The 15,034-nt window shown below is 49.6% G+C and overlaps 1 protein-coding gene across 1 annotated transcript; it reads left to right on the top strand.

Annotated features, from left to right (window-relative positions):
• Positions 1-770: 770 nt before the first annotated feature.
• On the top strand, positions 771-14,479 carry SCD (stearoyl-CoA desaturase). The gene is made up of 6 exons (XM_061207086.1): positions 771-1,218; positions 1,743-2,025; positions 5,906-6,036; positions 7,030-7,235; positions 8,708-8,940; positions 12,326-14,479. Exons 1-6 carry the CDS (start codon positions 1,192-1,194, stop codon positions 12,523-12,525), a joined length of 1,080 nt encoding a protein of 359 aa, XP_061063069.1. The 5' UTR covers positions 771-1,191; the 3' UTR covers positions 12,526-14,479.
• The last annotated feature ends 555 nt before the right edge of the window (positions 14,480-15,034 follow it).

The raw sequence follows: 15,034 nt of genomic DNA, 5'->3' as shown, positions 1-15,034 counted from the left end.
AAACTACAACCCGACAATCTGAAGAATCTCCAAAACATCCCGCACACGTTCTGGAGGCGTGGGCACAGGGATGGGACAGCTCACTGGTGCCTGGCGGTGAACGTCCCCTGCTGGGCGTGCCCAGTGGCTGAACATCGTGCGCACGTGCAGGTTTACACATCGGTGCATCTATGCGTGCGCGAGGCTGGAGACCCGCGAGTTCAGCAGTCCGGGGTTAGCGCCGCGCCGCTGGTAGGCGGGGCAGAGCCATTGTTCCGCCGCGGACCGACCGCCCCCCCCACCCCCTGCGCGCTCGCCACGGAGAGAGGCGGGGCTTCGCTGGGCCCGCAGCCCGCGACCCCGGGCTTGAAAGCAAGTCTCCCCTCCTACGCGTCTCGGCGAGCGGGAAGGCGGGGGTGCAGTTGTGTGTAGTGGTCGCCTGTGTGGCTTTCCCACTCCTCCCCGGGAAACTTCCCCAGTGCCCATCCATTCGCGAAGTGCCCGGGGCCAGTCCTGGGCTGGCACCCACCCCCCGTTCCCCAGTTCCCCGATCGGGTCCTCTCCCTCTTCCAGAGAGGACCCTTCCGAGAGCCTCCGAGGCGGCGGGGTGCCGGGCAGAGGCCCAGCGGCCGGTGGAAGAGAAGCCTAGAAGGAGAAAGGGAGGGGAGGGGGAGTGAGGAGCTCGCGGCAGAGGAAACAGCAGATTGCGCCGAGCCAATGGCAACGGCAGGACGAGGTGGCACCAAATTCCCTTCGGCCAATGACGCGCCAGAGTCTACAGAAGCCCATTAGAATTTCCCCAGGGGCAGGGCCAGAGGCAGGGGCTGCGGCGGCCGAGCCGCGGTGTGTCTGCAGCATCCAATTTTTGCGTCTCCTCCCCTCTCCCGCCCATGCGGATCTCCCACGGTGAGCCAACTCTGCTTACTTTGCCCCTTGTTGGCAACGAATAAAAGGGTCTGAGGAAATACGGGACCCGGTCACCCACTGCCAGCTTTAGCCTTTAAATCACCAGCCTGGGGAGATCCACGCACAGCAGGTCGGGTCCGGACATCGATTCAGCGCGCACCGTGCAGCAAAGGGTTCCGAGCGCAGCGCCGCGGATCGCCGCGCAAAAGCGGCCTCGGGAACTAATCTACCCTCAGTTCGGGCTGCCCCGAACTCCGCTCCGCAGTCTCAGCCCTGGGAAAGTGATCCCAGCGTCCGAGAGCCCAGATGCCGGCCCACTTGCTGCAGGAGGAGGTGAGCTTCCAAGTAATGGCCCCCAGACCGCGGGTTCGCCGGCGCTGGTCGGGCTTCTAAGTGACTCGGTGGGGGAAGAGAGTTGAGATCTCTGCACACAGCCATCTTTTGCGAGTTGTACGGCCTTCAATTTGTTGGGAATGGGGATTGTAATTTGGGAACTTAGGTCCCCAACTTTTGTTTCTTAAGCTTTAAAGAAAAATCTGGTCGTGCCGGTACTCTTACGTATGTAGGCGTGCGGGCTTGTCTTTGCGTGTTCGTTGGGGTGCGAGTGTTTTACTCCTCTTTTCTATTTCCCTTTCACCTTGAGGTTTCACCCCCCTCCCCAATCTCTCTGCACCGTTCCTAGGGACTTCCCTCTCTTCCATCTGGGATAGACCTTGCCCTCAGGTAACGTGGGTATTGGGGCCAGGTCTGTGCCTATACCCCGCCCTTCCCCCAGCTTGATTAGCGAGTGAAGTGGCCCCTACTACGTCCACGTGTCCTCTCCTCTCTACTGACCCTCCACTTCCTCTCCCTTCCAGATCTCTAGCTCCTACACAACCACCACCACCATCACAGCGCCTCCCGCCAGGCTCCTGCAGAATGGAGGGGGCAAGCTGGAGAAGACTCCCCTATACTTGGAAGAAGACATCCGCCCTGAAATAAGAGATGACATCTATGACCCAAGCTACCAGGATAAGGAGGGCCCAAATCCCAAGCTTGAGTATGTTTGGAGAAACATCATCCTCATGTCTCTGCTACACTTGGGAGCCCTGTATGGGATCATATGGATCCCCACCTGCAAAATGTACACCTTGCTCTGGGGTAAGAGTTTCCCCCGTCCTCCTGACCCAGTACCCCAGGTTCTCTCCACTCTTGATTAAGTAGGATCTTACATAGAGCAGAAACACCAGCCCTTCCAGGCTGAGGTTTTCCCAGCCATTTCTCTTTGGTGTCCTGAGAGGCTGGGTGGGCTGGGAACAGAGCCTTAGGGGGATTGGGATGCAGGAGTGTCAGTTCTGGGGGTCCTTTAATTTGGGTGTTGGGGAGGGACCCCTGAGACCATGGGCCGCAGGTTTTGAAGTGAGCAGAACTGTGCCAGAGAGTCAGCTTTCCCGGAAAGAGGTTTTCTGTTTCAAGTCTTTTGCTTGACTGCTTGTCCCAGCCCTGCCAGCCACGAAAGAATCAAGGTCCCTACCTGGGAGGCATGGGGACATGGGACTAGACTAGTGGCTTTAGAGGGCATATGCTGAGCACAGTCATGGGATAGCGAGAGAAGCTACTCAGGAAGAGTTAGTAGAAGAGGGAGGAACAGAGCGGTGGTCATCCACAAAATTATTTTGCCTTGACCCTTGGCCCTGTCAGGCTCCTTAGTTACATAGACAGGTGAAGAAGTCTCCTGCGTAACCCAAGTTACACAGATTCGCTGCTCTGTGACTCCATGTAGGTCTCCAGGGGACTGCACATGCCACTCAACAAAATGTTCTTAGAATGAGATAAGGTTAAAGAAGTGTTTCATGTCCCATTCCCCACTCATCCTGCTCCAGCCCCTCTCTCCTGAGCCTGGGCAGCCCTGGCCTTCAGGCTGCTGCAGTGAGGGAGACAGTCCCCAGTGCATCCCTGCCCTGCCCTTAGCTCAGCTCTTTCAGGAATCCATGGGCTTGGGCGGAGAGCAGGGCCCTGCCCCCTGCACACACACATGCGCTCTGAGGGCATTTCCACCTCTGCCACCGTAAGTCTGACTTCGGAAGGGGAGAGCAGGGAAGCCTAAAGACCCAGGGGACCCACATCGCCACTGTCTGAGGGGGGTGGGCCAGAACTCCCTCTCCAGGAAGCAACTGTAGGATTTCCAGAGCAGTCCGGGGTGCGGGGCGCTTGCCGACAGCTGCACTCTTGGAGGGGAGTTATGTAGTAGGGCCAGCGGGCAGGTCTCAGCCGAGTCCTCCAGGACCTCTTTAGTCTAAAGTTGCTTTTAGACTAAAGAGGTCCACGGAGCTTTGCCTTGGGGAATCCTCTTGGTGCCACAGACAGAGAAATGCAGCTGGGTAGATCCCCTCTCTCAATTTTTCCAGATACACACTGGGGACGACAGTACTTTTTTTGAGATTAGAAAGGTAGTGCTCCTTAAGTTACACGTGTGTCATTGCTGGGGCTGGCCACATGCAGATGAAATCTGTTCATCTGCAGACCAGGAAGGGCTCTTATATTTGTGAGGGGAGGGGGACATCTGTTCTCTAGCCCTTCTGAGGACCCAGCAGAACTTTAGTTCAGCATGAGGAATCAAGAGCAGGGACAAGGATTCCCCAGGGAGACTGTGGACCCCTCTTTCTACCCCTTCTCCCCAGTAGAGGAGTCTTCACCAGGTGTTTAGTCCCCTGCAAGCCCCTTCCAGCCTCAGGTCTCCCTGTAAGCCTCTCGTAAAGTCCAGAGTTTGGCCAGACCGCTGCTGCTCACTCCTCTTCCTCGGCTGCTAGCGCAGGGGGCAGAATGCTATCCCCAAACCAGGGCTGTGCCCGCTACCTTTTTGGTGCCCTGCCCGTGGGTGTGTGCTGTGCCTTTGGACAGAGAAATGTGTCACACAAAGACTGGATGAGTTGTGACTTTTTTACTCCTGTCCCTGGGCCCTGTGGTGGATGGCTTAGCTGACCAATTTGGTCAGCTAATGACCAAATGACCGATTTGGTATGGCGATATCAGAACTCTTAAGGAACAAAAGGGGGTTGGGGGGAGGGTCAGAGGGTCCTTCGGAGTTCAGGAGCTTGGCTTTACCTTTTCTTGTTTTATCCCTAAGGACAGTGTTAAATTAGCAAATGGTTGTGATTCCAGCATTTCTCATGACTGAGCAATTTTGAGCAATTTTGTCTCAGAAGAGCCCTGAGGGAAGGGCTGAAGAGATATCTCTGGCTACACTGAGATGCCATGGGGCAAAACTTCTCCAGTCTCTTTCTTAGGACTAAAGCTATGAGGTTTTGCTTAACCATCAATTTGGACTTTAATAGAGAATGAATTTCCAACTGACACAAGGCCTTCTATTAGATAAGCCTTAGAGAAAAAGGCACCAGAGGACTTGGGTGCTTTTCCCAATTCCTTTGTTAATGCAAGGATCTTATGTGCTTTCTGAGTCAACTTGCCAGGGTCTTCGGTGGCATGAAACAACCCCAGTAACTTCCTTGCTTCTGAGCTGAGTGCTTCTTCTTTTGTGCCCAAAGACATTTTTCTTCACCCTTAGTGATTGGCAGGCTGTGGCTCAACTGTCATTTATCCAGGTGCAGGTGCAGGCAAGATACTGCATCTGGGAGGATATTACCATGTGGCCGGAGACCAGCAAATCATAGGGGGCCCTAATTCAGCCCAGAGAGACTGTGGGTAGAGCTCTCACTAGGACAGACTCTAGCTCCATGGCTCTCCTCCCCGTCCTGTAGGAGGAATAGGATAGGGTAGAGGAAGATGGGTGGGGTGGGAGCTTGTTTAGGAAACTGGTATCTATGGCTGAAGAACACAGGACAATTTGTTACAATGTGTGGTGTCTCCAACTGCAACTAAGTTCAGTGGCCACTGAGGATCCATTGTTTCTAGCTGCTTCCCTAGGAATGAAACATTGTCAACAGTCACTGCTCTACCAAGGCCTCAGCCCCTGCCTCCTAGAGTTACTGAACAGAGGAAGGTAGGTATGCCAAGCAACCCACCTCCCAGTTAGAGACTCTGTCTGGCGCCTCTGGAGCCTGCAGGCCTCCAGGAAGGTGAGGCAGGACAGCATTGGGGTGCTCCACCCACAGCTTTGAGTCCATGCCGCTATTATCTAGAATTAGCCTTGGCAGAGGGAGTGTGGGCTGGCAGAGGGACATGGCAAAGGTGAGACACAGGAACCTTGTGCCTATCTTGGGGAGGTGGATGGTACACATCCTTGTGCCAGACTTTCGAACATAAACTGCTTATTGACAGAAAATCTAGTTTCAAATCTTGGCTCCATTTCTTACTTGCCATGTGATGACAGATAAACACTTAACTTCTCTGAGCTTCTATTTCTTCAACTGCAAAGTGAGGATATTAAACCCCATTCAAGGTATCCAGTGAATCGGAGAATATAAAATCCTTGGCGAAGCTTAAGACACTGTGCAGCTATGACTTACATGCAGGGCGAATTTTCCCCTCCTATGGCCACACCACCTGCTAAAAGATTGAAATGCTTTTGTACCAGCTGGTAAATAGCCCTAGTTCTGAGCCCCCTTAATGTCCCCTAGAACCCAGGGACCCTTGAATTGGTCAGTGCCCAGACCATACTGTCTGTTAAATATTTTAATACCATCCTTGCTTATGTGTCTTAAGCGCTGCAGGAGTAGTCTGTGGTCCTTCAAACCTTGGAGAAGGTTAGCAGAAGGTCAGAGGAGATGCGATCTGGGAGAGTGTCCTTCACGAATGAGAATGCCAAGTGGCTGGGGGGTGAGAGCCCTCTTCTCTGTCCTGCCTTTCTGAAGTTCCTGGGACTCCTAAGCTTATTCCAGCTCCTAGGTTGAGAGGATGAGAGGTGATGGTATTTTTCAAGTGATAAAATCAAAGGAGCCTAAGAGATCAAGGTATCCCTGGAGTTCAGGAAAAAGCAGATCCTCACTGGGAGGCTAAAGAACACACAGACTCTGACCTGAGGAGAACATCATGTGAATGCTTTCCCAGATTAATGACTCCCTGCCCTGTCTTCTCCTGGCAGCGTTTTTCTACTATCTGATTAGTGCCCTGGGCGTCACAGCAGGAGCCCATCGCCTGTGGAGTCACCGAAGTTACAAAGCTCGGCTGCCCCTGCGGCTCTTCCTGATCATGGCCAACACGATGGCATTCCAGGTGAGAAGCCAACTGTGCTCAGCTCTTTTTTCCTCACTCTTTATTGACGATCTGGGGGCAGAATGGAGGCGATCAGTGCCTGGAGAGGAGCAGCACCTGGACAGCCACTTCACTTTCTCCTTATAGTCAAGTTCAAGTTCAGTCCTGAAGTCCATAAAACATAAGTTTACTTCTGAGTGACTGGAAAAGGGAGGTAGGAGATAAAGAGGAAATACTCTCAGTGTATAGGGTCATTTTTGATCCTCTGTTATCACAAAGTCTGGCCATTGTGGTCCTTCATAAGTGCATAAGGCAGGAACTGAAGGCAGGAACTGACCCTGGTTTCCCTGGCAGACATTGAACAAGACATTCACTACTTTAATGTCTTAGGACTCCACCACAATGGGGCTGAAGTTAATGTTTCACAGATTCATGAACTCTGTTGTTTTCAGGTAAGAAGATCAAACACTTTTATAGTGCTAACTATATGCCTGGCACTATTCTAAGCACTTGTCATAGATTACCTCATTAAACCCTCACAACGATCTTAGGAGGTAGCTGCTATTGTTATCCCCATTTCACAGATGGGGAAATTGTGTCACTGAGGGTTTAGGTAGACCAACGTTATGGTCCTATGTTGGGCTACCAGGCTGCCTAAGTCAAGTGTTGAGGTTTGTTGAAGCAGGAAGTTTATAGCAGAGATAGAATGAAGGGAATTGGAGAAAAGGAACTCATAGTTATAAAGCAGTAGCAGTGGGTAAAGGATAGCATGTAGTGCAAGGCTTAGCTTGGAGCAAGAGGAAAAAACAAGGAAACCAAATTAATCCCCTTCTCCATGGCAATATCCCACGGTTACATAATCATCTCTGCCATAGCACTTAATGCCTTGAAGGCTCCCCACATTGTCCCTGTGGGGCAAAAGAAGGAAGAGATTGTGCAGACTCCCCAGCCATTGGAACTCGCCTGAGAGGGTGTCTCTCCTCAGGCCTTCATTCCTCTTCTCTGTTCCTCCAGAATGACGTTTACGAATGGGCCCGAGATCACCGTGCCCACCACAAGTTTTCGGAAACACATGCTGATCCCCACAATTCCCGACGTGGCTTTTTCTTCTCTCACGTGGGTTGGCTGCTTGTGCGCAAACACCCAGACGTCAAAGAGAAGGGTGGTTTGCTAAACTTATCTGACCTAAAAGCTGAGAAGCTGTTGGTGTTCCAGAGGAGGTGAGTGACATGATGATGGAGCTGGGGACCTGGCATTTGGTGACCCACTTTTTTCTCCTAGGACTTGTCAACATGAGCTGAGAAATTTACTGGGTTTCCATATCCCAAATTATAATTTAAAACCCTAATTTTTAATAGCCCACAGGCCCATAGCCATAGACTGTTGTTGTTTCTTTCTCTCTGAGCTATCTAAACCAATTAAATTCAACAAATGTTTGTTGACCTAGGACGGTCATGGATACAAAGCTGAATGTGTCATGGTCCTTACCTTCAAGGAGTTCATAGCTTATTGGGGAGTGGAGGGATAAGCCAAGTGTCCAAATACCTATGATACGTGGCAAAATATTTTCCATACCCAGGAGAGGCACAAAGGGGAGGGAGGTTGCAGAGTGGGGAACATCAGGGAAGGGCTTATGAAGAAAGTAGCTTTGGAATCCACTGATGGATAGAGATTTTCACAGGTGGGGAGGCGGGGACAGTGCAAGCAGAAAGAATGAGCTGAAGTGTGTTCCAGCAACAGAGTCCTTTGAAGTACAGGGTGTGGTAGGAAATAAGGCTAGAAAGGGAAACCGATGCCATTCTTCTGGATTCTTAAAAGCAGATGAGGTTTAATTTGACCCAGGCAATAGGAAACCCTGAAAAGGCTTTTGAGCCAGAATGTGGCATGGTTGGAGGGGTGCTTTAGAAAGGTCACTCTGGGGATAGGTGAAAGAAGGCCTTGAACTAAAGAGGTGGGAAGCAGGGCCACAGGTGGGGAGGTAGTGGGGATCCGTGCAGGGAAGTGGTGGTAGGAGTGGAGAGGAGCTGGAAGCAGGGGTTACTAATGATACAAGAGGATCAGACTTGACTGCTGAAGGGATGTAGGAAATCAGCTCCCTCGGAATGTCAGTGGCCTGCTGTACATTTGGGAGAATGAAGAATGGGACAGGGCCTCCAGAGGGACAGACCTGCAGGCATCTAGGACATTCGGAGTGCCTCTCTGGGGGAAAAGAAGAGGAAGGATGAGAAGGATTCCTGGCTAGCAGGAGATGGAGGCAAGATACTAAACACAGATTCTGCCAAGAGCACTGATAAAGAGAAAGGAAGCCCAAAGGCAGAATGGAAAAACCCGGGAAGGAGAACTCAGTCTGTAATTTGGACCCCACCTGTTTTACCAAAGTGGTATTATGCTGTAGTAAAAGAGAGCAATGGATTTAGAGTCAGGAGACAAAGCATTCCAATCCTTGCTCCACCGGTGTCTGGTGGTGTGACCCTAGAAAAGTCATTTAACCCCTCATTACCTCATCTAAGAAGTATGATAATAACACTACATTCTCAGAAGATTTCCCACCCCATTCTCTCTTGCTCTGTTTCCTGCCACATTGTGCTAACAATGTAGAAAGAAAGAGACAGCCCAACCGTGTGAGAATAGAAAATCAGGTAGGTCTCAGAGTCCTCTCTCCACTGACCGGGTGTGTGATCTCTCAATGTAGGTACTACAAACCCGCTGTCCTGTTGATGTGCTTCATCCTGCCCACACTCGTGCCCTGGTACTGCTGGGGTGAAACTTTTCCACACAGCCTGTTTGTCGCCACCTTCTTGCGTTATGCCGTTGTGCTCAATGCCACCTGGCTGGTGAACAGTGCTGCCCACCTGTATGGATATCGCCCTTATGACAAGACCATTAACCCCCGAGAGAATCTCCTGGTTTCACTGGGAGCTGTAGGTAAGTCACATCTAGTGGTCTGCAGCTTAGGGTATTAGGCTAGGAGCCAGAAAAACCAGATTCACCTATTTTATGACCCCTCTCTGTCTTTACACTATAAAACTAAGGGGCAATATTAAAAATCCTTGAGAATTAAGCAGCAAGTCCTATGTAAAGAGAACAGGGTGAGGGACTTCCCTGGTGGCGCAGTGGTTAAGAACCCGCATGCCAATGCAGAGGACATGGGTTAGAGCCCTGGTCGGGGAAGATCCCACATGCCGCGGAGCAACTAAGCCCGTGCGCCACAACTACTGAGCCCACGCGCCTAGAGGTCGTGCTCCGCAACAAGAGAAGCCACTGCAATGAGAAGCCTGTGCACTGTAACAAAGAGTAGCCCCCGCTCGCCGCAACTAGAGAAAGCCCGCACACAGCAACGAAGACCCAACGCAGCCAAAAATAAATAAATAAATGAGAAAAGGGTGAAAAATAACAATGCCTTTGATTCCAGGTTCCAGCACAATCCCCAAATGCTATGTATGATGAGCCCCTTTGGGTTGCCCTTTTTCCAGTCATCTCTGATCTGGGTGGCTGATAAGCCTAGTGTTTTATATTTAGATGTGCTATACAACATGTAGAACAAATAGCTGTCATTTAATTCAATAAGCTTCTCTTTGTCACCTTGCTATTTTCAGAGAGGCCGTACTTGAAGTGTATTTCATGCCTTATTGCTTGGTGATGCCAGTATGAAGGACGTCAAAGCAACTGTTGGTGGCCCTTTATCACCACCTACCATTCTCATCTTTTGTCCTTTATTTTTCTCTCTTCTGCTCCTCTTCTGTGCTGGGAACACTCCCTCCCCTCAACGTGGCTTAGGGAACTCCCAGTAAAGCAGTTAGTTTGATCACAAGTACCTGCTCACTGATCTAATCCTGACTATTCAAGAATTTATTTATACCATTCCAGTTCCAATAGCCAGAGTCTAAGACAACAGGGTTCTACAATCTGTCTCCATTTTTTTTTTGTCCGTCACTCTTTTCAACTAAATATAGACCTTGACTAAGGCCTGAAATTAGATTTCCTTAAGCAGACCCCATGGCCTCTTCCACACCGGTCATCAGTGCTGTTGGTCATTCAGCATATCGAGACAACCTCCCTGCTCCACATATTTAAGTACACCACGGCCTAGCCTTCGCTTTGTTCTCTTTAAAACCTTCCTTTATATTCTCAACCCTGACCATCTTTTTTTACTATCTGCACTAAAGACATTTTTTCATCTCTTTTTAGCTTTCATGCACCTTCCCCCTCCTTTCAGACACCTTGTACTGTTGTCCATGTTCTTACTCTGAACCATGTTTGAAATCAATCATACAGGCTATTTTCATAGAAAATTAATGAACGTTATGGAAGTTTCTGGAATGAGATCGGTCCTGTCCTGCAAACAGATCTGTCTTCCCCAGCCCCAGCCTCTTTATGACCATCCATTCAAAGTGGCTGCCAGTAGCTTACTTTGTCTCGGTTATCATTCCTCCATACCTGCTCTCCCCGCTTATCACCTCACCCTTTGTTCTCCAGTAGCCTGCTGCCCTCCCATTCTAATCTTTTTCTTCTTGAATTACCTCCCCCGCAGTCACATGCTCTTCTTCTCTCTGCTAAAGCTGGCCTCACCCCTTGAGCCTCTCTTGGGCTGTATCTTGCTGCCCCAGTTGCAAAGTCTCATCCTTCTTTCGCCCACTGACCTTCCTCCTCTTTTTTTCCTCCCTTGGCAACGTGTGTGTGTGTGTGTGTGTGTGTGTGTCTGATTCAGTTTAAATCTGATAAGTGTGGGCCTGGCTAGTGCTTATACAGAGCCTAGCTGCAAAGTCGTTTATGGAAATTAGTAATCCTCCATCAGTACCTTTAGCCTTGGGGTTTTCCTACCCTCCTACTCAGTTCACACTGGATAAACTGATGATCCGCACTGTGGATAGTCAGAGAAAGGACGTACCTTGAGATGATGCCCTGGATGGTGTCTTTCCCATCGCAGGACTTCCTTCCTTTTTGGTTATTAATGCCATTATTACTCTACTGGGGCTCTTTCATCTTCAAAGGGCTCAGCACACTCTTTTACTAGCTATTCTTTTTTTTTTTTTTTTTTAATTTATCTTTGGCTGTGTTGGGTCTTCATCGCTGCACGCGGGCTTTCTCTAGTTGCGGCGAGCGGGGGCTACTCTTCGTTGCGGTGCGCGGGCTTCTCATTGTGGTGGCTTCTCCTGCTGCGGAGGAGCGCGGGCTCTAGGCGCCTGGGCTTCAGTAATTGTGGCTCGCAGACTTCAGTAGTTGTGGCACACGGGCTTCAGTGGTTGTGGCTCAGGGGCTCTAGAGCGCAGGCTCAGTGGTTGTGGCGCACGGGCTTAGTTGCTCCGTGGCATGTGGGATCTTCCCGGACCAGGGCTCGAACCCATGTCCCCTGCATTGGCAGGAGGATTCTTAACCACTGCGCCACCAGGGAAGTCCCTATTAGCTCTTCTTTACCCAGCTTTACCCCAGCCTCATAAGGGTCGGTGTTGTTATTGTTGAATGAGGTTCAGAAAGAAGATCCTGCCACAGATTAGAGAACTCCCTGTCTGGAGTTTCCACAGCTTGATGCATTACAGAAATTATCCTGAATCCAGAATCTCTTTGATTTTCCTCTATCCAGCAAAGTGAACTGCTCATCTGAGAATCTTAGAACTTAGAGGGACTACCTACGCCTTTTGATTCTTATTCCCTCAGAGAGCTTCTGTTTATCAGCTTCACCCCCCACACTAGGGTCAAAGCTCAAAGAATTAGAAGCCAGAGCAGTCTACTCTGAACCAGCAGAGGCTGAGGAAACTTGGGCCCATGGGCTGGGCCTTCTTTCTTCTGACTTGACTGTTGCTGCCCAATTCTGTTGGTACCTTCCACCCTTGGAGAGAGTACCCATGCAGTGGGGAAAGGTGTACTCCTTTGCTCACCTTTGTAAGAAACACAGCAAAGGTTCTTCATTCTGGACTCTCTCCTCTCCCCACCCTAACACATGCACGTATACACAGGGCCTTTAGGGTCTCATACCAATATTTAGTGAAGCTCTGGAATTTTCCAGTCTAAAGTCCACTCCCAGTGATAGAAGTTTCTCTCAAATCATCTTATCCTCTCAGAAACTGCCCGTCCTCCTCCCACAAAGGCTCCCAGAGAGCCATGGTGACCAGGGTCTCCCCAGTCATTTCTTAAGATGCCTCTGAGGGAATCTGTTTGGTTCAGAGTTTAAAAGACTGGATTCATTCATTCATTCATTCAACAGCGGCAGGTTTCTACTAGGTTTGAGGTACTCCGCTAGGTAACCAGAGTGCCAAGATCAAGAAGCCAGCAATCCAGTGTAGCTCCATAACTTTTCTCTGCTTTGTTCCAGGTGAGGGCTTCCACAACTACCACCACTCCTTTCCCTATGACTACTCTGCCAGTGAATACCGCTGGCACATCAACTTTACCACATTCTTCATCGATTGCATGGCTGCCATCGGTCTGGCTTATGACCGAAAGAAAGTATCCAAGGCTGCCGTCTTGGCCAGGATTAAAAGAACTGGAGATGAAAGCTACAAGAGTGGCTGAATTTGGGGTCCCTCGGTTTCCTTTTCCAAAAGCCAGCTGGGCAGAGGTTTAATGTTCTGTTTATTAACTACTGAATAATGCTACCAGGATGCTAAAGATGATGACGTTAACCCATTCCAGTACAGTATTCTTTTAAATTTTCTTTTAAAATTGAAAGCCAACAACTCTGCCTTTATGATGCTAAGCTCATGTTCTTATTTCTTTCTTTTCTTTTCTTCTTTCTCTTCTACTCCCATTATCCTTCCCTTTGTTTTGTTCCTATCACCTTCCTTTCTCTTCCCCCTCAATGCCCCCCAGGCAAGCAGCTGGTCAGTCATTGGTGGGTTTCCAGCTTCCAAAGCCTAGACAACCTTTCTAGAGTCCAAAACTAGTGGTCTTTGCCCCAGATAACCCTTTCCTTGAGCTGTCCTGAGCTTTAAGGTGGGTGGCTCAAGCTAGAGATACGACAAAATCTTCTGGGAAGGCCCCCAGTTAGCTTCAGCTTAGGTTTTTCCTATATGAAATGGAAAAATAACTTTATTGGCACAAAGCTTTGAAAGCAGGTAAATTGTCAGGGGAGAGAGTTAGCATGCATGATATGATTGATAAATAAGGATGAGTTGAAGTGGGAAACAAGGCAGGAAGCTCCTGCTGTGATCGGACACCCAACTGCCTGCCCACCACCCAGCATGCTTCCTTTCTCTCCTGACTCTGATTGGGGAATGGCCGTGGAGCTTGGCAATGCTAGAACTCAAAAGCAAATCTCAATGTCCCAATATACTTTAGGCTGAGGATAAAGAAGAAGCATTTAGTTTACAGTAAAAGTGGTCTCTGCTGGGGAAGGATTTTTTTTCTTTCTTTCATAACAGGAAGATTTCTTATTCCAGATAACAAGAAATCTTGAGGTTGGTTGTTTCCAGAATTGGTGACTCCAGCAGCTCATGGAATCATCAAAATTCTTTCATCTTTCTGCTGTGCCATCTTTGGTATATTGGTCAGCTCCCCTCATAGCAATAAGGTGGCTTCAGCATTTTGAGACATCCAAAAAAGATGTGTTGGTGGTACAGTGGTGAGCATAGCTGCCTCCCAAAAAACAAAGGATTTTAGGAGGTGGAGTTGGGTCAAACATAGAGCTATATGTCCATGGGTACTTTGCTTGGAATATTAAAATAATCCTTTAAGAGTATTTCCCTCTGAAGGAGAGTGGGGCTTGAAGAAGAGGAAGAATTAGGCGGGTTGTCTCCTTTCCTCTCGCTGCTGGACAGGAGATGGAGAGGTTGAGGGGCGGGGTCTGTAGGCAGTTCCTAAGAGGGAACGTTACAAAAGAAGGGCTCTGAGAACACATTGCTGTGGGATTTGGAAGGTTACTGAGTAAGTTATTGGGTGTCCTAATATGGAAGCTGGTTATACAAACAAGTTAGATGTTGGGTTCATTTCATTAATTTCAATTTCTCCTTGGACTGAGAAAGAACTAGAAGGCTTCTCCCCACAGTGTTGAACCCTTTCACTCATTCCTTCTCTGTTAACTTCTAGCCTAAAGTATAGGACTGCCTAGGGGGAGGGGTAGGAATCTCTTAACTACCCTGACTATGGATTCCTGGCTCTGCCCTGTCTGTCCATTTTCTCCTGACAGTTCTATCTCCTCCCCAATGTTTTCTTCTTTCTCTGGATAGGCAAGCCTCCTTTGTGTGTATTCAGAGGCAGTGATGGCTACTGTGGTCCAGGCAGCTGGGTAGCTGAACCACTGTTTCTCTTTATAAAGTTGAGCAAGCTGCCACTTTCACTTGGCCTCCAGAGTCTCCACCTACACCCTTGTGCTTCCCCACCACACTGATGACTCAAGACAAGGCTAGCAAACCCCGCTGGAGACATCCTGGGCACAGGCATTCTCTCTCATGAGGCACAGCCAAGCCAAATGCTCATGTTGTGCCAGTGAGCCAGCCGTGGAGCAAAAGAGGGTTTGTTTTTAGTCTCCAGTGTCTCGGTCAGAACCAGAGAGGATGCTGGATGCCTCCTGCTTACTCAGTAAGCCTGCCCAGCCTGAGTCAGTGCTCCCAGCTGACAGTGCAATGCTTGCAGAAGTGGGAGGAGCCAAGTCTTCACTGGGAAGCACAAGAAGCAAAGGCGAGTTCCAAAGTGCCTCACTCAAAAGGAGGTCCCGGCCCCTGGAGCCAGGGTATACAGCAAAGCTTTGGCTGAGACTTGGGCTGTGAGATGCCATGAACTTTGTTGAACAGCATCTCTGTTCAGCAAACTAACCAGCATTCCCCACAACACAGGCTAGGGCAGACAATAGTATAGAGGAGTTCTGAAGAAACATCAGTGTCTGAGAACCTTGGGCCACTCCTGTCCCTGTAACCTCAGTCGTCAATGCAGAAGCCTGGCTTTACTCTATTAAGATTGGAAATGTACGGTACCAAATGCTCTGTCCACTGTTGAGCCCCAAGGATGGAAGGGAGGAGAGCATTTCTTTCTGTATTAATTGAATAGATGGAGGCCACAGGGGTTGGGCTGGACTAAAGGCATCCTT

Source organism: Eubalaena glacialis, chromosome 1, assembly GCF_028564815.1.
Source record: "Eubalaena glacialis isolate mEubGla1 chromosome 1, mEubGla1.1.hap2.+ XY, whole genome shotgun sequence".
Lineage (NCBI taxonomy): Eukaryota > Metazoa > Chordata > Mammalia > Artiodactyla > Balaenidae > Eubalaena > Eubalaena glacialis.
Note: the sequence above shows the minus strand (reverse complement) of the source record. Positions and strands in the feature narration are given on the sequence as shown.